The sequence below is a fragment of the Passer domesticus genome, chromosome 5, assembly GCF_036417665.1.
Source record: "Passer domesticus isolate bPasDom1 chromosome 5, bPasDom1.hap1, whole genome shotgun sequence".
Lineage (NCBI taxonomy): Eukaryota > Metazoa > Chordata > Aves > Passeriformes > Passeridae > Passer > Passer domesticus.
The window spans coordinates 49,648,416-49,670,720 of record NC_087478.1 but is presented as its reverse complement, the minus strand read 5'-3'; the positions used below and the strand labels follow the sequence as shown (position 1 = coordinate 49,670,720).

General features: G+C 49.9%; 2 protein-coding genes across 5 annotated transcripts; both read right to left on the bottom strand.

The window, feature by feature from the left end:
• Positions 1-539: 539 nt before the first annotated feature.
• FOXRED2 (FAD dependent oxidoreductase domain containing 2) lies at positions 540-9,244 on the bottom strand. Of its 2 annotated transcripts, none has more exons than XM_064420349.1 (9): positions 9,116-9,244; positions 8,118-8,648; positions 6,426-6,677; positions 5,680-5,949; positions 4,811-4,977; positions 4,008-4,173; positions 3,262-3,503; positions 2,273-2,443; positions 540-1,507 (listed from the first exon to the last, which is right to left on the bottom strand). In XM_064420349.1, exons 2-9 carry the CDS (start codon positions 8,624-8,626, stop codon positions 1,242-1,244), a joined length of 2,043 nt encoding a protein of 680 aa, XP_064276419.1. In that variant the 5' UTR covers positions 8,627-8,648; positions 9,116-9,244; the 3' UTR covers positions 540-1,241. The 2 variants fall into 2 exon arrangements, with proteins under 2 accessions (XP_064276419.1, XP_064276420.1); XM_064420350.1 differs by lacking the exon at positions 2,273-2,443 and adding an exon at positions 2,173-2,272 and having other exon boundaries at positions 1,371-1,507.
• A 163-nt stretch (positions 9,245-9,407) lies between these two features.
• EIF3D (eukaryotic translation initiation factor 3 subunit D) lies at positions 9,408-16,709 on the bottom strand. Of its 3 annotated transcripts, none has more exons than XR_010362434.1 (15): positions 16,636-16,709; positions 16,209-16,343; positions 15,992-16,037; positions 15,496-15,632; positions 15,313-15,398; positions 14,762-14,834; positions 14,511-14,626; positions 14,170-14,302; positions 13,460-13,607; positions 13,095-13,225; positions 12,557-12,642; positions 12,116-12,306; positions 11,560-11,702; positions 10,501-10,781; positions 9,408-9,563 (listed from the first exon to the last, which is right to left on the bottom strand). XR_010362434.1 is itself a non-coding variant. In XM_064420347.1 (15 exons), exons 2-15 carry the CDS (start codon positions 16,329-16,331, stop codon positions 9,550-9,552), a joined length of 1,647 nt encoding a protein of 548 aa, XP_064276417.1. In that variant the 5' UTR covers positions 16,332-16,343; positions 16,636-16,709; the 3' UTR covers positions 9,408-9,549. The 3 variants fall into 3 exon arrangements, 2 of the variants coding, with proteins under 2 accessions (XP_064276417.1, XP_064276418.1); XM_064420347.1 differs by having other exon boundaries at positions 12,177-12,306; XM_064420348.1 differs by having other exon boundaries at positions 12,177-12,306; positions 14,511-14,623; positions 16,636-16,708.
• Between the last annotated feature and the right edge of the window lie 5,596 nt (positions 16,710-22,305).

Here is a 22,305-nt window from a genome sequence, read left to right as displayed (position 1 = left end):
AGCAGCATTGCCTGCATAGCCCAGCATTCTCAAAGAAAGCAAGAACTCCTCTGTCACTTCCGTGCCCTCTTCTGCTTGCTTCCCTGCCTCTCCAAGGAACTGGTGTTTTAGGGAAACAGCAGCTGATTGGGAGAGCTTTAGGTACATGTGAGATACAGCCCCCCTCAGTTTGGGACCAGTAGTGTGCATTTTTCAAGAAGCTAGAGAGTTGGAAAACATGTGGAGATAAAAGCCTGTTCCCTGTCACGCCTCCTCTATTTCCTAGAAATCACAGGGACATCATGAAGTCAAGTCAAAACCGCTCTTGCTTTTCAACTCCAGGTCCATGGAAGGGAGTCCACAGGGTTGTGACAGGCAAGCATACATGGCTGACAAAGGGAGCAGCCAAGTGCAGGCAACCTCCCTGTCAGTCCCTCTAGGATCTCAAGGTGACAGGGAATAAAACAGAGTAAGAGCATTTTAGCAACATCAAACTTTCTTGATGGGACATAGTGCAAACAGGAGAAATATTGGTCATGCTTTATAAAAGACGGGCTAACCTTCTAGGCTGCTTGGTGTGGGAGAAGAAAAACATGAGGACAGCAGATCCAAACTCCAAGTCTCTGTGTCCCAGGCATTCCAAGCAAGCTACTCATCTCTCTTGGAGGAAGGAGTCCCTTGTAGTGTTCTCTGGTAAATTATAAATTATCTGACCTATACAGTAACTAAAAAAGTCATCTTTCCCCATTCAAGCTATACAATTGCCCTAACTCAAATGCAGGAAGAATACCAGGAAGTTTGCCTGGAGTACCACTTCAGGATTCAATGCAGAAAGAAATCTTCAAGTATACACAGTGTGCTGCATCCAGGGACCAGAGAGCCACAGGCTGTGAGCAGCCACCTCTGAAGGGGGACGTGACATCTGAAGTTTCCCAGGCATTCCTGCGCTCACTTCTGTGGCCTCTGCACGTCACTGCAGACACTGGTCAGTGAGACAAACACCAACACCATCTTCAGGCAACTCTGAACTCTGCAAGGACAACACGGGAACCTCGGCATCACTGGGTTCTGGTCCCTCAGTCCTTCAGAGTATGTTGGTCCTCTTTGTAACAGCAAGATCTGAGCAGGTCTTTGGCAACTCACGATCAGTGGAAGGCATGGGGATGGAAAAGTTTCACTGGAAAGGGCAGAATCCTGCTGTGGATCTCTGTTACAGTACTGTCACAAGAGCACCTATGGATTTCAGTGGTGAGCAAGAAAGGTTAAAGCTCATCCTTGGCATTAACAAGATGCTGCAGAGGACGGACTGGTATCCCATGATCGCTCATCAACTGCTGCTGTGAGCCCTCGTGGCTGTCAGGGGCTCTGCCAGCCGAGAAGTCTGTGTGAGTGTAATCCTGGAGCAGCCCAGCCTGCAGCGCGTGCTGCCGGAGCTCCTGGCTCCCCAGCAGTCCCTGCATCCGAGCGTACCCCTGCTGGCAGGAGGGAGGCAGCTTCTGCTGGGTGAAGGCAAACAGGAAACAGGACTCTGCAGGGGAAAGGATCAAAAATTAGAGTCAGCAGAGATACCCTGTAGGGAAATACTCCCATAAACTATCAGGGACTTGTTCTAAACAAAGGGCAAAGAGGATGAGGGAAGATGGCTGGAGTTTCCCACCCGGCACCCTTCCCTGGGTGGCAGCACAGTAATTGATGTAATTCTGCAGAACTCAGGAGATGCAGAGGGATCCCAGTCTGCACACTGAGAGAAAAAGGAGCTGGATTTGAGCTTGCATCCATCTGGCATCTTCATTGTGCTGTAAGATGGCTTCCCTATGTGTGCCACACAGGCTGCCTGCAGGAGGGCCCCACACCAACCAGTCTTAAGACCAGGAAGAGAAGCAGCAGAGGCTCTTCACCTCTCACATCACAGCACTCCCATTTCCCATGGGAAAGCCATCCAATCAGCAGTACGTGAGATCTAGTTCACAATCACACAAAGAAATGTTCAGATAATGAAGAAGAAAGGAAAGCTGCAGCAGGATTGAACCCAACCTAACATGCTGTCTCTAAATGCTGGCATGCCTGGGCCAGTCTTCTTCTACTGGTGAACAAGAGCAAGGACTCTTTGGGAACATACACACAGAGCAGCACTTTGCACCATCTGGTGAGTGCACTGAGGAGGTGTGACTGACAGTGAGACAAGCAGCTCACCACAGGGAGATCTCAGCTATTTGCAGAAGAGATCACTCCTATCACTTGTTCCTCACATTGCTCCTCCTCTTCCTGCCACTTCGACCTGTGCACAAATTACCTGCAAAGAAATTGCGCAGGTCGGTGCTGAGGCAGTTCTCCAAAAACCGCCTCAGTGGCAGGATGTGAGCATTTGGGGCTGTCCAGTCTGTCAGAAAGTCCTCCACAATGTGATGGATGGCATTTGGCAGGGGCAAAGGCCAGTCTGGGGGACGGAGTCTCATCTCACGCTCTGCCAAGAGAACATTAAGGGAGTCTCTTAGAAGCAAAATGGCATTAAAAAGAGCCTGGGGAGTGGAAAGCAGCTGTGACAGCTGTTTCTGCTTTTGTCCTGACCTTTTAATCCATTACTTTCATTTGCAATCCCCTCTGCTAGCTCTGTCCTCAACAGCCCTGCCACTGCACAGCTGCCCTCTGTCCCTGCCTGCAGCATTCCTGTCATTTCACTCCTGTTCCCCCTGGGCAGGGACTGCCAGATGGGCTACATTGCGTTTAATGCTGCTACCCATCATGCTTATTTCTGAGGAAGCAAGCTGGACCCTGACCCTAGGTTTCTGGAGATGAAGATTTCAACACAGATTTCCCAAGGAAATCTACTCTAAGTCTGTTTGCTGCTGGATAGGACACTCCTCTTCAAATCCTTGCCTTTGGCTGCCTCTGTGTCTGTGTGACCTCTCAGACCAGGGCTTGCCAGAGAGCAGCTTTCTCTTGGTGGCAAGATGGCCAAACAACAACACCCTCATCTGTCAGGTTCTGCAAAATTCACACAGGGTGCCAGCCAAAGGGAAGAACTGTTCCTCTTTTTTGGGCATGGGGAAATTTCCAGTACGCCTGTTTGTTCCTATTTTCACATGTGAGGTCTCTGGTACAACCCCCCACCCCCTACATTAGTCTTGTCAACTCTCAGCTTCCTTTTCAGCTCATACAGTAGTGGGAGGTGTCTCACAGGAAGGGGGAATAGTGCTTTCAGGTACCACCCCCGCTCTAGCTCTGATTTATCTTTATCCCTCTTTGTTTTGGTTTTGTCACATAATTAGCAGGAAAGCTTACCTGTTGGGAGGTGTTTGTAATAGTAAATAACAGGGTGTAAAAAGTTGGACTGCCAAGCATGCTGTGCCTCTCCCACAGCACGGTTGTAGTAGAAGACATCCTTGTCAGCCCCAGAGAAATTCCTCCCATACTCCATGATGATGACAAAGAGCCCATTGCAAACCTTTCTTCCCGTCTGCATTTCGAGCTCAGGCAGGACTCCAATAGGGTACTCTTCCAGGTATTCAAATGCTGTGGCATTCCTGTGAATTGAAAACACACCATCGGAATTTTCCAGAAAAAGCCAGCTGGGATCCAACCCACCCTCAGCTGGTCAAGGCTAAAGCCAGAAAGTCATCAGATAGTAATTCTGTTTGGTCATTACAAATCTGAGCTGGACTTGAAGCAGAACTTATAAAGGCTGCAGATACTATTACAAGACACCATTGTTTTCCTGGATTATGGAATTCTCTCTGCAGTTGCACTACTCAATGAAGTTTTTGCCTGAGGTCAGTAAAAGAGTACTACACCTCTGAGCCTAGAGGAAAGGTCTGGATCATTTCAGCCTTTTAAGGGGGAGAAACAGTCTGCACAATTGGGCTCCAGTTGCAGCAGTAACTTGCAGCAGGTTTGGGGTAGCTGCCTATGTGATGGTAACATCCTTAGGCAGGAACAGCACAACTGGTGTGGTGGCAACAAGGGAAGCAATGGTAAAGAAACAGAAATGAAATCACAGAGTGCAGTGCTGGGAATAATTACTCACTCACTCTCTCAGCAGTATGATGTCAGCCAGGACACTGAACATCTGGTAGAGGCCCGAGGCCTCATTCACCCTCTTGATGATGGAATTGGTCAGCTGTGTAATAGGGTAGACTGTGGATGGCCAGGGGACACCATGGTGACGGTTTTCCAATAGGCGATGGACTGCCCGAGCTAAGACATGGAGAGAAACAAAGACAGCTTATTTAACAACACAAGCTTGTGCTGTAAGAAATCCAATCTCAGGGCTGCAGCAGGACTCAATAAACAACCTTTACAGCTCCTCCGTGCTCAGGATCTCCCACCCCAATCGCTGGTAACCGCAGCGGAGATGCCCTCGGAAAGCTGATGTGATGCTAAGTGGTGGGGGAGGGGGCAGGGGGGTCCTCGGGGATATTTCATTACTTCTCAGCAGTCCTTTAATGATAAGGATGGGTACACACACTAAAGAAGGAAATTCTCTCTACTGCCCACAGCTGCTGGGTTTTAACTCCACAGCACAGACCTCTCACCCACAGCCTGTCACGAGGCAGAACGTCTGGCAGGAAGAAATCTATTGTGTTACATAAGTAACAGACAACGGGCAAGAGAGACACAAGACAAAACAAAGATAGACAACTAAAAACTTCATATATGACCCCAAGTCACTTCTCCACTTCAGATGATGCAGCTGCAGCTTGACTGTGTTTCGTCCTTTTTATTGTCAGAACAAGACTAAGGGCAATCTCTTTCCAGTGGCAAGCTATGGATTGTTCCTTTGAAGGGAGGAACAACTCCCACCTCTGCCCCTTCTGTACGCCCCAGTACTCACTTGTATACCGGAATCCATGGATGAAGCCCCCAGCAGATTTCCTGAAGTCAACTGAATGGCTAGCAGTGCCAAGAACAAAGAGCCCTTGAGTGCCTCTGGACTCGTAGTTGGGTTTGATTTGAGGATACTTCTTAATATTCCCTTTTCCTGGCATCATTCTCAGGGATCTGATATGCAAAAGAGAAGAGCAGGCTATCAGGAAGGACAGGAGCAGAAAAATAAAAAGGGTTTCTGATACACATTCTTTTGCAGCCACTGCAAGATTCTGCTTCACACCCCTGCTGCCTTCAGTGGTGTTTACTACTAAAATGAGGATTTTTGGAGGATAAGGGTGTTCATCTCAAAATAACCCTGGACAAGATCTAATTCTCAGCTGAGCCACTAACAATGAATTTTGGGAGATGGTGAAGTTAGCAGTATAATTTTCAGCTGCAGGATGTACCAAGGTGGAATGAAGGTTGCATCTTCAGGGAATTTTTTTTCCCCAGACAAAACCTCTTTGTAGTGATCTGCACCTTTATCATCCTCATTTCAGAAAAAAACCCCTCAACATTGTTAGCCTTGTCCATGTGATCTGGCAGGTCAGGATGTTAAGTTCTAAAGGTACAAGCTTTTCTGTGTCACTCAGGCCTCATTGCTCCCATCTGCACAGCCTTAAAGCTTGTTGGTCAGAGGGCAGTGACACACATTCCCACTGGGACACAGCCTTACCTGCAGGATAAACAAAGGACTGTGCAGCACCAAGCAGCTCAGAGCACAGGGAGATCCAAACAATGCTGCCAGGAGAAAACCTGCTCTTCCCTTTCCTCCCTACTCAGGCTCTTCAGCCTAAATACCTTTTTTTCCCAGAGATCCTGGTTCTCCCTCACCTATTATAGATAGAGAAGTCAAACTTCCAGCCCAGGCAGCGGATGACACGGTCATAAGGTGCACGGGTGGCAAAATTGTCCAGTTCATCCTGAGGGAGGGTGATGGAGTCGACGCCTGCGCTGATGTTCCTGTTCTCCAAGTAGAACCGCAGTGTGATGTGCAGCTTTCCCTTTTTGTCCTTAATGATAGCCAGATCTTCCAGGTCACCCTCCAGAAGCCCATCCAGAGATTTCAGCTGGTAGGTGTCCAGCAGGCCGTTGTTAATTGCTCTATGGAAAATACAAGAACGTAAAGAAGGGAGGTTCTGTCTCAGTTGTTGAAAATTGAATAATTTATCAGGCATTCCAACTTCTCTTCAGTGTAAGGGTTATCCCCAGCCTCAGGGCTCACAGGAACAGCACAGGGAACACAGCCTCACTTGTCCTTGCAGGATGTAGCCAACCTCCTAACTTTCCTCTGTGACTGGAAGCAAGGGAATAACTTGAGAGCCAGTACATTTTAAAGATTACAGTTTCCAAGTGGACATGTTTCTGTTTCACACAGATACTACAAAGCTCTCACCAAGCCTCTGTGTTCAGCAACTGCAGCCTGGATTGCTTTAAACCAAGGACCTATAGAAGGCCCCATATTTCCCCTGTAGTCCCCATGACGACAGCACCAATCCAGCCTGCTGCCTGGGAAAGAGGTGATTCTCCTTGCTTATATTCCAGGTGAGTTAGAAACAGGAACAGGAGGGGCTCCTTACCTCAGATCCCCGACGTAGTGGGTGGCCCAAGAGAGGCGCACGCGGGAGCGGCTCACCATGTGGATGAAATTCGTGACGCCCAGGATGTTCTCCGCCGTCTCGAAGGCCGAGTTCCCTCGGCCCAAGATCAACACGGTTTGGCCAGCGAAGTCCTCCGGGTTGGTGGACACAGTCTCGTAACCCTCAACATACTCTGAGCCAGGAAAGTTTACCACATTGGGGACCCACGTCCCAGCAGCAACCAACAAACAGCTGCAAGAACAGGGACAGCACATGGAAATGAAGGAATTTCAGGAAAGGGGCTCCATCTCCTCATTCCTTCCTCTCCCACTGTGGAAGGTGGCTGCAATGTGACCCCCACAGTGACACTGGACCAGTTGCACAGGTCATGGTTTCAAAAGAAACACCTCTACCTAGCTTTAACTAGTGACCTGCTCTTTTCTTCCCTATCCTCAGGACAACTAGGAACCCTGTTATATATAGCAATAGTCAGTGTGGGTGCTGTATATATGCATCTCCCTCGCCTGTTCATGAATACAACTTCTACTCATATGAACTCACTGACAGTATCACAGGTTGATTATATGTTGCATAAAAATGACTTTGATTTAAAATTTGAGTTGACATTTGGCAGAGCAGAAGTCATTTTAAAGACAGACAGGAAATAGTTTTGATATTTTGAAACGTAACTGCCAGTCATAAAAACACGTTAGCAACATCACTAATTGTCAACACCAAAAATAACTACAGTGATCTTTTTATATCCCTCCGTAAGAGCTTCTACTTGAATCTTGAGGAAGTTTTTGTGACTTAGATGGAAGCAGCAGGCGGCTGAGGCAAGCAGCACTGCCTGCTGTCCCAGCCTTGCTTACACAGCGTCCCGAGAGCAACTCGGTACGTGGGTGTCCGGGATTGCCTTCTGTCCCCTCGGAGCCTGCCAGCAGCACACCGGCAAGTGACAGCCAGCACGACCTGCTGTCGTAGAGCTGAGGCTCTCAGGAGAGGTGAGAAATATACTCCGTATGTTCACACCAGTAACTTTGAGGTTTTTTAGGAATGGAGCTCAGTGGCGGTACGGGATACACACACGTAAATAGGACGAGTGGAAGGGGAATTCAGCGACCAGCAGCCCTGAGGGTTATTTCTCACAGTCTTTGCCCTTCCCACAACAAATCCCCACTTTCCTCTGCTTTTCCCCCACCCCCCCACTCCGTGTTCCAGGTCTTTGCCAACCACGGGCTTCACTTGTCTGGGACACACCCCTGAGCACATGCGGTAAAACGGGAGCAAGATGTCACTGCACTGACTCAATCCAGTTGTAATAAAGGCAGTGCTGGCTGTGACTACAACTGAGTTACTTTCTTCACAGACAGCAATTATCTAAAAATAAAACAAAAGTGACTTCAAGCACACTTATCAAGGACAGACGCTGCAGTGACGGCCATGGCAGCCAATTTGTGTCTGCCCTCCCAACCTCCTGAGCCACCCAAAGCAAAACACTGCCCGTGAAAGGCAGTGCCTTCCCAGGAGCAGTCATTCCACCCATCCACCCGCCAATGCCTAAAAAATGTTTTCCACCCCTGATGGTGATTAAGGCTCTAAGAGGCTGTAAAATCTCCATCCTTGGAGATACTCATGCCTCAACAGGACACAGCTCTGGGCTGCATGTCAAGCCCCAGATTTGCCCATTACCTGCACTTGTAGTTCTTCCTGTCCTGGTCGGTCAGGAGAAAATAATGGCCGTTCCAGGCCTGCTCATTCTTCTCCAACGTCACATGGATGATGGCTGTGTTGTACTGGACCCGCAGCTTCAGCAGCGAAGCAAAGTCCTCCAGGTAACGCACCATCGTGTCGGCGTTGGGGAAGAAGTCGCGAGAGTAGTGTCGGAAAAGCAGCCGCGGGTCGTGGCTGAGGAGCGAATTCCAGTCGTGGCGGAGGTTGAACTCGCTGTTGGACTTGCCCGTGTACTGCTTGTTGATGCTGATGAGTTTGCGGTGCCGAGGGTAGAGCGCGAAGAAGCTGCCGGGAGCATGGCTGCGCTCAAAGACGAGGTAGTCGCGGCCGGCTTGCTGCAGGAAATAGGCCGCCTGCAAGCCCGCGGGGCCGGCCCCGATGACACAGTAGTCGTGGTAGAGGAACGTGGCACCGCTCACCGCGCACAGGGCCAGCCCCAGGAGCGTCCCGCACAGCGCCGGGGCCATGGCGGGGCTGCCGCAGCCGGCCCTGAAGGGAAGAGGACCGGGAGGCGTCACCCCGGGGGCTGCAGCCTCCCCACACGCGGCTACCCGGCCCCACCAGCCCTCAGCCAACACCGCCCAGCGCCGGCCGCCATCACGGCCCCACACAGGGTGGGGTGTTGGGGCGGGGCCCCGCTCCCTGCCAGCCAATAGCAGCAGGGGTCCCGGGCCCGCCAGCCAATGGGTGCACAGCAGCCCCCGCCACACCACACAGGTGGCAAGGTGGGGCAGCACCTGCGGACTGCTGGTGCAGCCGCGAGCGCCTCTGCGCCCCACCAGCCAATGGGGACGGGCGGCGCGAGCCCCCCAGCCAATGGGAGATGGGGTGCCCACCGCTGCCCTCGCTCCCCCGCCAATACGGTCCCGGCCCTGATGCCCCCGCCCCCGCCAAACGACGCACGAGGCGCAGCGCACGTGACGCGCGGGGCCGCCGCCGCCCGCCCGGGGCCGCACCTGCACCGCGGAGCTGCCGCCGCTCCGCTCCTCCCGCTCCGCGCCCTCCTCCTTCCCGCGCCGCCCGGGCGGGGCGGGGCGGGCACGGCGCTGCCTCCCGCCCGCTGCGGGGGCGAGCGAGGGGGGCGGTGCGCTCCCCGCGTCACGTGACGCCGCCTCCGCCGCCGGCACCATGGCGGCGCGCGCACCACGTGTCCGGGGGCGGGCGGCGCTTAAAGGGACAGCGCGGGCCGGAGCCGCGACCGCGGGGGCGCCGAGCCACGCACACACACACACACACAAACAGCGCCCGCACTCGGCAAAATCAACTTTATTCCGCTTTCCCCCCGTTTATGATCGATGTGCAGCACAGCCGCGGCAAAGGTACAGCCGCAGCCCAGCCCCGGGACCGGGGCTGCCCGGGCACTGCAGCCCCTCGGTGCTGGTTGCAGGGTTCAGCTCTCTTCCTCTGAAAAAGGAGAGAAACAGAAATTAAGTGAATGCAGCTGGGAGAAGAAAACCCCAAAATTAAACTCTCGCCGGCAAGGAAATGGCACAAGGAACACATGAAACCAAGGCTGCCACTTTGGGAGATTTATCCCACCTCCAACTGTCTCCTCGGCTCTGTCTAGATTCCCAACAAACCTGCCCATCAGCCAAGACCACTCGTCATACACAATTTACATTCCTGAACAAATTACACAGCAACCCAACTAACATCTCCATGAAATCCAGAGCAGCCAGGCTAAGCTTACAGCCCAAAAATAACCTGGGAGATATTTTTCCTATCACAGAAGCAAGAGCTCTAGGATAAATGGTTTCCCTCGGTCAGTGGAGCACACACAGATCTCACATCAGAGATGGTTTTAGGTAACAAAGGGAAGGCAGCACTTCTGATCCTCCAAAACTCACATCCAGACCAGGCAGTGATTGCTCAGCTTCAAGACTCACTTCAGAAAAACCTTTACCACGTTCCCTCAATTGCGCCCTGTCACCATGAGCTTTAAATGTGTCACCTTATAGTCACTGCCATTTCTAAAACTGCAGTCAAAAAATATCCCAGTACCAACAGAAATTAGCACCCACCCACTCCTGCAGACCTTGGGGCCGCTGAATGAAGGGCTTCTTGGCAGGCTTCCTTCTGCCTGGATCTGGGACCTCCCCCCAAACCCTGCTAAAATCAGCTCTCATCAAGTATCTGTACAGAGGCACAACATCTGCATTCCCAACTCTGTGGTGTTTTTCTTCCAGCTGAGCACTCCCAATGTCACCTACCACACATTCTCCAGCCTTGTTCCTCTCCTGCCATTGCTGACCTTTTAGCTCTGGTCTTCATCATACATCACCCCTTTTCATCCAGACTAGTACATCACTTAAAACCATAAAGCACCAAGAACACTACAAACCTTCCTCTTCCTCTTCTTCCTCCTCATCCTCCTCATCTTCATCAGAGCTGAAGGTGCCATCAGGCAAACTGTAGATGCGGATCACCTGCTTGTTGGGGTCCTTCAGGATGAGGTACTTCCCCTCATCCAGCTTCATGCAGATGTCAATGACGCATCGCAGGATGCCCCAGGCGTTCTCTATGCTCAGATTAATCTGGCTGGCAAATTCATTTGGCTTGAACTGCTGTGTGCCCAGGATCACGTGGCGGGCAGAATCCTTCACGTGGTAACGGGACACGTACCTAGGGGGGCAAGAAGAAACCAGAGGGGTGTCAGGAGATTACGCCCAGACAGCAGAACACTGGCAAGAAAAGCAGCGTGATCGTCTTATTTTTGTTTTCTGGGCTGAAAAATCCTAATACTCCAACACTGAAAGCTAAGAGGATTTCCTGGCTACAAAATGTCAATCTGCAATGCACCTGGAAATCCCCAAATCGGATGGAGAGGTACAGAAGATAAAGAAGAATTAGCCCCAGAGATAAAATTAAGAAATTGCACGATTAGCTGGGAGTTTGGAATGAAAAAGATGGAAAAGAATAAATTCTGTGTCTGTGGATGGAACTGAGGGTTGCAGAACCACTAGAATTCATTTAGCAAAAGCCTCTTGTTCCTTACTACAGTACTCAACTGATTTTAAGCTGCCAGTTTAAAAAACGCTGTGTCCATATCTCCCCCCACCACCTAATTTCTCAGTAACAGGGCACTGAGGATCTCAATCAGATTCCTGACAGTGACCACAGTCACTGTATTTATTTCCCCTGTTGGTAACGAGAGCAAAGAGGCTGAGAGCCCACACAAGCCACCCATCCCTTGTGTGTGGGGTCAGTCATAGCTGGATGTTGAGGGGAAGCAGCTCAGACCAAGGCTGGTGCACTCCCCACAAGCTTTCCTTTCTCAGCCACTCAAAACACTGTGTGATTTTAGGATTACTCGTTCTATAAATGCTTCACTCAGCCACACACCAAATTCAGTAATGGAAAATGCACCTTGGAGACAATGGGTGTGAACCACTCTCCTTACCCGAGTTTAAGATACTCTGATCCAGCCAGCAGTGCACAGCAAGTCCAGCGGGCCAGTTTGTAGCTGTTGTTCTTCAGCTCCGTGGCAATGACAGCCCCTCTCTGAGAGTCCAGCTTCTGGCGCCAGTCTACCCCATTGCAATACTGAGAGGAGACAGAATCAGAACCAGGGTCAGCCTGACAAGCCAGCAGCACCCTCTCTTCAGCCATCTTCACAGAGATGGGAAACTGCCTACCCTACAGAACCACGTGAGGGAGCGTGAACTGCAGCCTGCAGAGAAAGCTCTTGCACTGGGAAGGGAGAAATGCAAACAGCTGGGATTGCTCAACATTTGTGTTGGAAGGGGTAGTTAGTGAGGAAAGAATTCTAAAGAGAACCGTAGTAACAGTCTGGCTCCTTTGCTGAACACCCAGGGAGACAAGAGGGCTCAAGCCAGCTACCTCACATTTAGGGGAGAATCTCATCAGCACTGCTTGTCCACCACAGTTATACTCCTTAGTGGAATGTAACACCCGGGGGACACGGCCAGATGTTTGTCTCATCTTCCCTGCTGTACCTGGCATGTCAGGCAGCAGTGAAGCAGTTAGAGCTAGCTTGGGGATCCTGTTCTTCCTCACCCTCGAATCCCACTCGTTCAGTGTTTTGATGTTGATGAATGACACTTCTCCATTAGCTCCTGTCATTACTCCATCATGTTCACAGCGGACAATGAGATCTATATCATCTCCCAGCTTCCACCTTCGGTACCTGCCAATAAACAATCCAGCTGGTTATTTCTGACCTTTATTCAGACCTTTATATTCAGACCTTTGTTCTCTTCCAGATCCACATAAGCATTCAGCAAAATCCTTTCCTCCTCCACCTTTTCACTGTGAGGTCATCCATGAATCCCTCTCAAGTAAAGCTTCTATCAGTAACACTCCCAACCTGTTTTGCCTCTGTATCACACTGACATCCTGCCCCTTGCCAAACCTGGGCATGAGAAATATCAACTCACCTGTACGCAACAGAGGCTACTTCATTTTTATCCATGTCATCCTCCACAAAGGGGTTTGGGTTGGGAAACTTGTACTTCTCCTTTCCCTGCAGATGAAAACAGCAGAGCATGTTAGAAGACAGCTTTCCTCTATTGAAAAAAAATATTCTTTAACAGCAACAGTAGCTGATTTCCCTTATGTAGAGAAACACCAAAACATTAAGACAGCTGATGAAAGCCTCATGCCCACATTAGTCACAGCACTATAAGCAGTGCTGGCGTTCTGGCACTTAGGCTTCATTAAGTGTACTGAGAAGCCTGTCTACATCATCAACGGGAGTAGGATGACTTCTTTGTGAAATCAAGGTGAAAACCTTTCTACAACAAAGTCACACTGCTCACCAGAAATAATCCCACCTCTTTCAAAACTGAAAGACCACTAGTATAACACAACTGTCAATGAAAATGCTTCTATGTTGTATTAAAGCAGCTTTAATCAAGTCTCTTCTTGACACTCTCTGGAACACAGACCCCACAACTCATCACTGTTCCACCTTACCATCCTCAGACACTGCTGGGAGAAGTTATGATTGATGTAGGTAGCTTCCATGGCCAGGTTGCGTGGAGAATTAAAGGAGTTGCCCTCTTCCTGTGGTGGTTCATTGGCTGTTTCACTCACTGTGAGGAGGTCTGGGAAGAAAACCAGGTGCCAGTGGTTATACTTGGGGGAGTAACTACATCAGCTTTAGTAAGTTTCTAGCCCCACATCAGTGCAGATCAATACTGAAGTTCCCCACACAGCTATTAGATGTGCTGCAGTAATAAGCTTGCTCAGGGGGCTCAGTGTGGACATCCAAATAAGCATGAAGAAAATTAGACCCTATTGCTGCTGCAACAGAAATTCCTTTCAGGACTTTTCCTCACCAAAATCTGAGTTGTCCCTCTTGTCAAAGAAAAGCTTGGATCCAACTCTCTGGACAATGATGTCCCAGGAATAGACAGAACGAGTGCAGCTCATCAGTGTGGCCAGGATGGCATCTGTGGCAAACACATTCCCTTGTGTCTTGGCCAGCTGTGAATACAGGAGGTGGTGAAAACTGTTTCAGAATTAAGAACAGATACACATTCCCCAGGCAGGACGAGAAATCCTAGCAAACCAGATCACTGATTTATTCTGTGGTTCTGACTCAGGAAGCTGAACTGGTGAGTACCACGTCGACTGCCAGCAAAGCGTAAGGTACTACCCAGCAATCCTGGCCCCCTCTCACCCACACAAGGGGAAAGTAATAAACTACTACAAGATGTTAATTCTGTTGGAAAATGCAGTTTCTCACTGCAAATCTGGACACACGAGAGAAATGTCTGAGCCTTCCTCACCTCCAAAAGCAAGGCCCAAGGATCAGGTCTCTGACATAAGTTTTCTTCCAAATATAGCTCAAGTACTGGTCTGCTTGCCCTTCCAGAATTTTAAGTTTTCCTTGGCCAGTGTTCCTAACTCTGCATTAATCTATCTCTGCCTTCCACCTAAGAAAAATACTGGTACCAGCTAATGCTTCTTGCTTTTGCCCTTTGGTCTGATGGTGACAGCTGTCTCCAGCAACAGCACACACTGAGTTTCACAAACTGGTGGATACCTTTCGGATAACCGGGTCATCCGTAGTGGTGACGGTATGGAAGATGCGCTTAATGCTCCTCAGGAGCTTCTCATTCCTTGTTGTAATGCGGTCAAAGGCTTTGTCATAGTACTCCAGGGCTCCACAGCACTCTCTGCAAAGATAAGAGGACCATCTGGACACCCCGCTTACAGATAACAGCACCCATGAACCACACAGGGCCTGCTGGGAGTTCCATTATTTCCCCTTGGCTTTGGTACTTCAGTGAGAACACTGGGACCAGGCAGGAGACCCCTGAGCTCCCCCTTTCCAAAAATCTGGTCACTTCAAGGAGCAAGCAGAGGGCTGTCTTAGGAACTCACATGTCCTGAGGCTCTGACACCTCCAGATAGCGCATTTTCATCAGCCGAGGGAAATCCATCTCCTCCTTCACCTCCCAGTCGCTGCGAACTTCAACAGAGGAGTCACGAGGTTTCTGCTGTGCGGCCAGAGGTGGGACGGGTACAGAGAGAAACAGAGACACATCAGGATTTGTGCAAGAGGAGCTGCGCTGTGAGTGCAGCCAGAGAAACCCAGCCATCAGAGGGGGCACAATGCTCATCAGTTTGTCTACCTGTGATTTCTGGTCCCACTTCTGCCTCACTCCAAACTGCTTCTGAAACTTCTTTTGTAGGCGCAAACGATCTCTAGAATGACAAATGTGAGAAAAGTCATGATTCCTACATGCCACAACTACTCCTCCACTTCCAAACGACTAGCAGAGGAGCAGTGCTTTCAGACACCGAGCTGCTGTAACATTTGTTGAGCCATCTGCTGATCAAGACGCCCAAGGCATTAAAAAGTCTGTTCTTTGCTCTGAGCAGCTCTTTATATAGTTCTACCTGAAGACTGAAACGCAGTTTTCAGAAAGGATATTCTGTCTTTAGAATGCCACCATTACTTTCTAAACATAACTAAAACATTTTTCTATATTATTAGGTGGCCATTTGAAATCCACGCTTTTAAATACTACTGACACCAGAAGAACACTGGACTCAAAACATCCTGAAATTCTTTGCTGACCGTTTGCTCCAGCAGATTCTGTTACTGTAAGTTTGCAAATTCCTCCACAGTATGTTCACACACTCCAACCCCAGCTCAGTATGATCGTCTCTGCAGCCTCACCTCTCCTTCTGCTTGGCACTCTTTGGCAGCGTCTGCATGCTGAACTGCAGCATGTTCCGACGGTCCTTGTCTCTCCGAAGGTTCCTCTGCAGAAACGACGCAAAGAAAAAGGAAGACATTTCAACTGGGAGGGATCCCGTGCTGCCAAATCTCCCCCCTGAGCCCGTCTCTGGTGACACACACCTGTGCAAACCTCATGCGGTTCCTCTGGTACGCGGTTTTCTGCGTCCGCGCCGTGTCCACCAGCTGGAAGCTGGTCTCATCCTCCTCATGGAAATAGGCGTATTGGCTTCCGCCGCCGAACTGGGACGAGTACTTGTCTGGAACAAAGAAAGCATCTCAGCACCAACGTCCTAAGAAAACACCCTGATGCTTTGCCTCCTTCTCTCTCCAGCTCCTAAGTCTGATATCTGAATTGGGAAGGTGCCTTACACCTGCGTGTCCACTTCCCCTCCACACCTCCCTTCTGAGCCTGGGCAGTACCAAAACCCAGAGTAAGCCCCAAGGACAGGGAGAGCCCCACAGAGCTCTCCCAAGGGCAAAGCACCCTTCCTAAAGTAAGCCGCCTGTCTTGCTGAGGTAATTACAGGGTGGGTGTGAGACATGAAAGCAGGAACGACGCTTGGAAGGAAACTCTGCACGAAATCAACCCCAGGAACAGCCAGCAGACCGCACGTACTTGTGTATCTTTTATCCTGGTACGTGGCTCCTGTCCAGTCGGCCACCTAAGAACGAGCACAAACAGCCAAAAGTAAGTCCTAACACAACACACGCTCCAGCTCTAATCCCTGCGAGCCCGCCTCGGCCCGCCAGCCCTGCAGGGCGCTCAGCGTGCCAGGGAGGAGCAGGCAGGGCCACCACGGGCCCAGAGCTCCGGGCCAGCGCGGCACAGGTACCTTGCCCAGCCGGTCTCCCTTGCTGAAGGGCTGGTACGGCATGTCCTTGAACTGCTCGGGCACAGCGCACGGGCCCCAGCCGGAGGGGTTGTCCTGGATCACGGGGGCCACAAACTTCGCCATTTTTTGGATTTTCTAGAGGTGAAAAAAAATGAAAAAAACTCTCAAACCCTCAGCGGCCGCACCGTCTGGCACCAAGACCTGAGGCCTTGCTTCGGCACAAGCCACCGCGAGGGGAACTCCGCCAGGCAGGCCCGGGCAGGAAGGAAGGGTCCCGGTGGGCGCTGCGCGTGCCGGGGCGGGGCGGGGCCGCGGCCCCACCGGAACCGGCGGGAGCGGCGGGGCGGGGCCGGGGGGTCCCGGTACACGCGGGAGGTGTCGGCGCGGCAGGCGAGCGGCTCCGGTGCGACCCCGGCGCCCCCCTCACCTGCGCGGCCCCGGCGCGGCCCCGATGGCGGCGGATCCGGCGGCGGATCCGGCGGCGGCTCCGGGAGCGGCTCCGGCGGCGGCGGCGGCGGGCGGGGAAAGGGCCGCGCGCAGCCCCGGCGCGCCCGTGGCGTCAGCGCCGCGCGACGGCAGCGCCCTGTCGTAAAAGCAGAAAAGCGCCAACCCCCCCGGAAAAGCGAGCAACGAGCGCGGCTGCCGTAAAGCGGCGGCGCTGTCGCAAAATGTCAACTATTTAAAATTGTTAAGATGTTCTTTGATGTTTGATCTTTGTGTGCTTTCAACTCTGATCAACAAGAAAAGAGGTTTAATCTGTGAAACAGGAGCTAACAAACAAGCTCCGAGTGATGTTCAGGTGTTAGAAAGACAAATTATTTGACAGTAGAACTGCCTTGTTAGGGTTTAGGGATCAACGTTCTTCAGTGAGCTCAGGGGAGGTTACCAAAGCTTGGGAAGGTGGATGTGCCACCGATAGTGGACACAAAGAATGCAGAATTTACAAGCCACAAAGACATTTGGCAGAGCCACCAAGGTAAGGAAGAAACAAATAAAGGCAGCTCAGCAAGTGTGCTGGATCAGCTGCAATGGAGGAAAAGGTAATTCTGGCAGGGGAGATCATGGCCACTGACCCAAGAAACCACCGAGTGAGACTGAGCATGCAGACTAATTAGCATGAGCAGGGAGAGGTTCGTTAACCAATAGAATACTAATTAAAAAGAGATTTAGGTAACTTGTAGCCAAGGGTCACTAATGCCTTTGTTTGCCAAAATATATAAAGAGTGAAAAGTTTTGGTAGTTGTTGTGTGGGCTTTGTGGATTTGCCATCCAGTACCTCTTTCTATGCAGAACTGTAAATAAATTAAATACCTGGATTATGTGTGGGGATTGGCCTCTTGCAGACTGGGTGAAAGAACCTAGTTGTTGTTTTGGGACAACACTGTCATTTACTGAAATTTCATTCCTGTTTAATCGCCACTTAATAGAGAAAAAAAAATGTGGAAGGAGAGTGAAGTTAAGGATAGTGTAAATTTGCCCTGTTGATTAAAATGCTTGAGTTTGGCTTTGAAGTGTAAAAGCTGGGGGTGACGTGTGACAAACCCATTCACTTTGTACCCAGATGTCATAAAGAGGAAGAAAACTTGGCTCTCTGTGTGTGCCCAAGGCTCAGCAGAGCAGGGCAGCTCAGACAATGGTGAGGTTAGAAACAGCTCCAGTGCTAATGATGGCTAAACTTCCTGGAGCTGTGGAACTTCTCTTGGCAGAGGTATTCAGCCCTATGGTAGGCTAATGCCTGTTGGGAAAGGTTTTGGTGTCAATGATTGCCTTTTTTTTTTTTTTTTCCTTTAGAAAAACTTGAGTTCAACTTAATTTACAAATCATGTATTGGAAGAATATTCACCCTCAGCTTAGTCAAATACAGATTTCAGCTATTAATGTGCAGTTCCCATCTGGTAAAGTTTGCTGTACATACACGTGGTGGAGTTACTCTGAGGTCTGGTTAGTAAATTCCTGTTTTCCCAGATAAAAACAGAGATAGAGGTTGAGAGATGACTTGGATAGAGAACAGACTGACAGGACTCTGGACAAGAAATATGTCAATAAAGTCACATGCTAGGACAGGAAACATGACTTAATGGTGTGCTTCTTTATTTTCTCACACACGCAACTTCCTAAAATAAAAATGTATTCCAAGCTCTGCAATGATGCTGTGGAAAATCAGGTACTTTTCAGGCTGTAGTTGTGTGATCATTCAACCCACATTTTGTTTTTAGAGGGCGTTACAAAAACCACTTGACTTTGGGAGTTAAAGATGTGTGAAGCATGGGAATTGCAGTTGCCCTTGCTGTGTTCACAGTGTGATATTTCAGCTTTCCCGTTGTCCCTGATGGCTTCCCTGGACCTGCTGGAAGGCAGACCTAGGGCTGGAAGTTGGATTCAGCCCTACAGCCTCTCTAGGAGACCATGAACCAGTGATTTAATACAGCAGTGCCTCAGGTCCCTGGCTCTGTAATTGGGTTTGTATTTCTTCTGAGGGAATGAGGGCAATAAATCATTAAATCCCAAATGTTCTCATGCCAGAGTGATTGAAATTTTCTCTACCCCTAAAAAGAGCAGGATCTGGTTTACAAATCTCTTCAGCTCACAGGCTAAAAAACTCTTTAGAGAATTTTCCTGAGTATCCTTTACCTAAGAAGAGTCTAGATCAATATTTTCCAGGCAGAGAGGTTGTGCATTTTGTTCTTTATTTTCCACTTGTGATTCCTCCTCGAGAAAGAACCGAAGCTGCAGCGGTCTTTGCTTTGACAAGACACCCTGCCATTAATCAGAAGTGGGATTATTAAAGTGCCTCTTCCCGCTAGCAAAAAAAAAAAAAAAAAAAAAAAATCCACTTATAGAAATACAGTTTATAAAATACAATTTGTAACTGTCTCACCTAAACAGCCTTTTTGGAGACAAATATCATTAGAGCTGCAGCTGCCTCGCTCGTTGCTTGCAGTGGCTCAGTGGGATGGCAGCTCCACAGTGCCTGTCCCTTCTGTCCCTTTGTCCCCCCAAGCTGGACAAGGGGCTTTGTGGGCTCAGAGGGACTCAGCTTAGGAGATGGTGAGGAAAAGAGGAAGAAGTTCTGAAAAGAGGAATAGACTTACGAATAATTGAACAAATGAAGAGAAATAGACTGATAAAACAAAATGCTGTGCTTTCCACCATTTTCTCTTCATTCCCGAGCCTGCGTGGGGTGCATGCAATAGAATGTAGTGCTGCTGCTGTCTACCAAAGATGGCAGATCATGTGCAGCTTGGTCTCAGCCCATGAAATTTCCCTTTCTGCTGACACAGTTCAATACAGGTGTGGGTTGGAGGAGATGGCATGCATAGGGAGTAGCTGGTGCAGGATAAACACTCCCCTGGGCATGGATCTAACCTCCCATTTTCCTAGCAAGGAGAAGAAGAGTTCTATGGAAAAAAAAAATCCAGTCTTAAGCAGGAGAGAGTTTCTGCCACATTTAGAATCATAGAGGGTTAAGGGTTGAAAGGAACCTTAAAGATCCTCTAGTCCCAACCACCCTTGCCATGGGCAGGGACACTTCCCACTAGACCAGGTTGCCCAAGTCTTTATCCAACCTGGCCTTGAACACTGCCAGGGCTGAGACATCCACAGCATCCCTGGGCAACCTGTTCCAGTGTCTTGTCACCCTTACAGTAAAGAATTTCTTCCTAATATCCAGCCTAAATTTCCCTCTTTCAATTTGAAGCCATTAGTCCTTGTCCTATCAGTACAGCTCCTGATGAAGAGTCCCTCTCTGGCTTCCTGGTAGTCCCTCTTCAGATACTGGGAGGTTTCTATGAGATCTCCATGAGACCTTCTCTTCCACAGGGTGAACAGAATCAACTTTCTCTGCCTATCTCAGGTCACATTTACTAGGAGAAGGAGCAGGCCTGTCTCGCTTCCCACTTCACACCAGGCACTGCACCTCCCGTGTCCTGCTGGGGCCCCGCAGCTCCGTGTGCCTCTGGTCCTGTCTGCTGACCCCACACTCCGCTGCTGCTGCAAACAGTTCCCCTCCTGGCCTCTGGTTTTCATGAAAGACACGTGAAATACGTTGCTTCCTGGAAAAGTACTCCAAATACACTTTCCTTGCAATCATTTGATCCTTGATCCATAATTTCACTTCATCAGTTAATTAATCATTTAATCAGTTAATAAGACTAATCACTCTTCCCTGGAAGATGCTCATGAGAACAGCCAGGATAAATTGCTCCCATCTGTTTCTCCGTTCTTGTCTCCCACTTCTCTGGTGCTGGGCTCTGTGCTGGTGTTAGCAGGCCCATAAAGAGGGGCTCATTCCAGCACCTTAGCTGTTCCAGTCCAAAACCTTCTCTGCCATCCATCTCCTCTGCAGTTTGGGGCTCACTGGAGAGCTGTCTCCCCGTGAGCTGGCGCTGCATTGAGCAGCCTCCTCCTGCCGAGAGAGAAGAATACACAGCTCAGGCCGTGTTACCAGGGGCGTGCCAGGTTTGAGTGAAGGAGAGCATGTCCAAGCACCCAACCTGTTAGGGACCTTTCCTAGAAAATAGATCACCTCTGTCTAGAAAAAGCTTTGGAAAGCCTTAAGATGGGTTGCTTTCCAGCTTGTATGGTGGTACTTCCAATCAAAGAGGCAGCTGAGGGTTGAAAGACTAATGTTCACATTAAAACTCTATTTTCCAGTAGTTCTTTCTCTCATTCTTATAAGAAATGCATCAAAAATAGACAGTTGAGTTCCTTTTCCTCACTAAAGACCAAATACACACCGTATGCCTGTGCCATATGCTTAGTCTCCACTGCCCTGTGCTTCTTGACAAACCCAGAAACCAAGGGAAATAGTCTTCAGCCTTAACACCTTCCCACTGCGGGGAACCCTGATGTTCACACACACCTCCTCAGGTCAGATTCCTCTTCCGCAGTCATTGTCATCATCTTTAAAGCAGCAAAACTTACTGCTGGCTCCAGGGCTATTGTTGTAACCAATTTTGGCCATGTATGAACTGGCTCATGCCCTGGAGGGATGTTCACAGGCTGGGAAGCCCTCCTTCCTTCCCTAGCCCTCCTGTCTGCATCTCATCTTTTCCATGGCACTTTTATCTGCCTCCTCAGTCTGCTGTTCTTTCAGGCCAGGTGATTTGCTGCAATGCTTGGCCTCCTTTCCAAGAGCTTCATTCCTCTTGCTGTTGCCCTGGTTGCTGAACTATAAACCTGTCCTCTTGTGTGGTGGATGCTCACCAGATTTGTCAAGGAAATTCTTGGTTGGATTTCTAGGAAAATTCTTGATTGGATTTTCAGGAACCCTGGAAAAATGGCCATATAACAGCATTACTGTGTATGTGCAGTGAATCTGATTTTAAATTTGCTGGCTGTGCAATCTGGTTGGGCTGGGAGCAGGTGGCACCTGGCAGATTTGCTGTGTATGTTCAGACCAGCCCTGGCTGTCCAGTGAGCTCCACACAAGGAATGTGCTGAGTTTATTGTTCTTGGTAGCCAATAGTGCTTTCACCGTGAGGCTTTTCCCCTCTTCCTCCTCCTGCTGTGCTGAGCTCTCCCTGGCTGCTGGGCTGGATTGTCTTGTCCTCACAGACAGACAGAAACTGAGCAAGGACAGACTTACCCTTCTTAAACCACACTGCTTCTGTAGGCTGAGCTCAGAGCCTGACCTTGCACTGTCTGCTCCTTCCATGCTACCAGGAAAAACCACAAAATTTGTTGTATCCAAAAATTGTCTTTCTGTGAATTAGTGCTGTCTCTTGCCTGGTTTTGACTGTTTTTGCCACCAGAGTCAGACCTCTCCCAAAGTTTCTGTGGCTTTGACCACATGAACTGCTGAAGAGGCAGTGTGTGTGTCATGCTGCATCCTCACCCTTGGCTGCTGAGCACTGCCCTTTCCAGAGCTGCAGAAGGAGCCCAGGGCCCGCTGCCTCCCCTCAAACTGTCAGCAAGATTTACTCCTTTGATCTGCACTCAGTGCTGGATTTTATCCTAGCAGCCAACAGGCTAATTCCACAAGTTTATTCTACAAAGCTCAATTAGAGCAGCTGGTGCCAGCAGCGTCCCTGCTGGCTCCAAGCCCGCATCAGGAGAGGAAGGATGGTGCAGTGGCTGGGGTATAAGCCTGGGAGTC

Coding starts and splice junctions, on each gene's coding strand:
- FOXRED2 (XM_064420349.1), bottom strand. CDS start 8,626: ATGGCCCCGGCGCTGTGCGGGACGCTCCTGGGGCTGGCCCTGTGCGCG. Junction 5,950..6,425: donor CACTACGTCGGGGATCTGAG/GTAAGGAGCCCC, acceptor TATTTTCCATAG/AGCAATTAACAACGGCCTGC. Junction 2,444..3,261: donor TTACAAACACCTCCCAACAG/GTAAGCTTTCCT, acceptor TTCTCTTGGCAG/AGCGTGAGATGAGACTCCGT.
- EIF3D (XM_064420347.1), bottom strand. CDS start 16,331: ATGGCGAAGTTTGTGGCCCCCGTGATCCAGGACAACCCCTCCGGCTGG. Junction 15,633..15,991: donor CCAGGATAAAAGATACACAA/GTACGTGCGGTC, acceptor TCTTTGTTCCAG/ACAAGTACTCGTCCCAGTTC. Junction 14,627..14,761: donor AGTGGGACCAGAAATCACAG/GTAGACAAACTG, acceptor CTGGCCGCACAG/CAGAAACCTCGTGACTCCTC.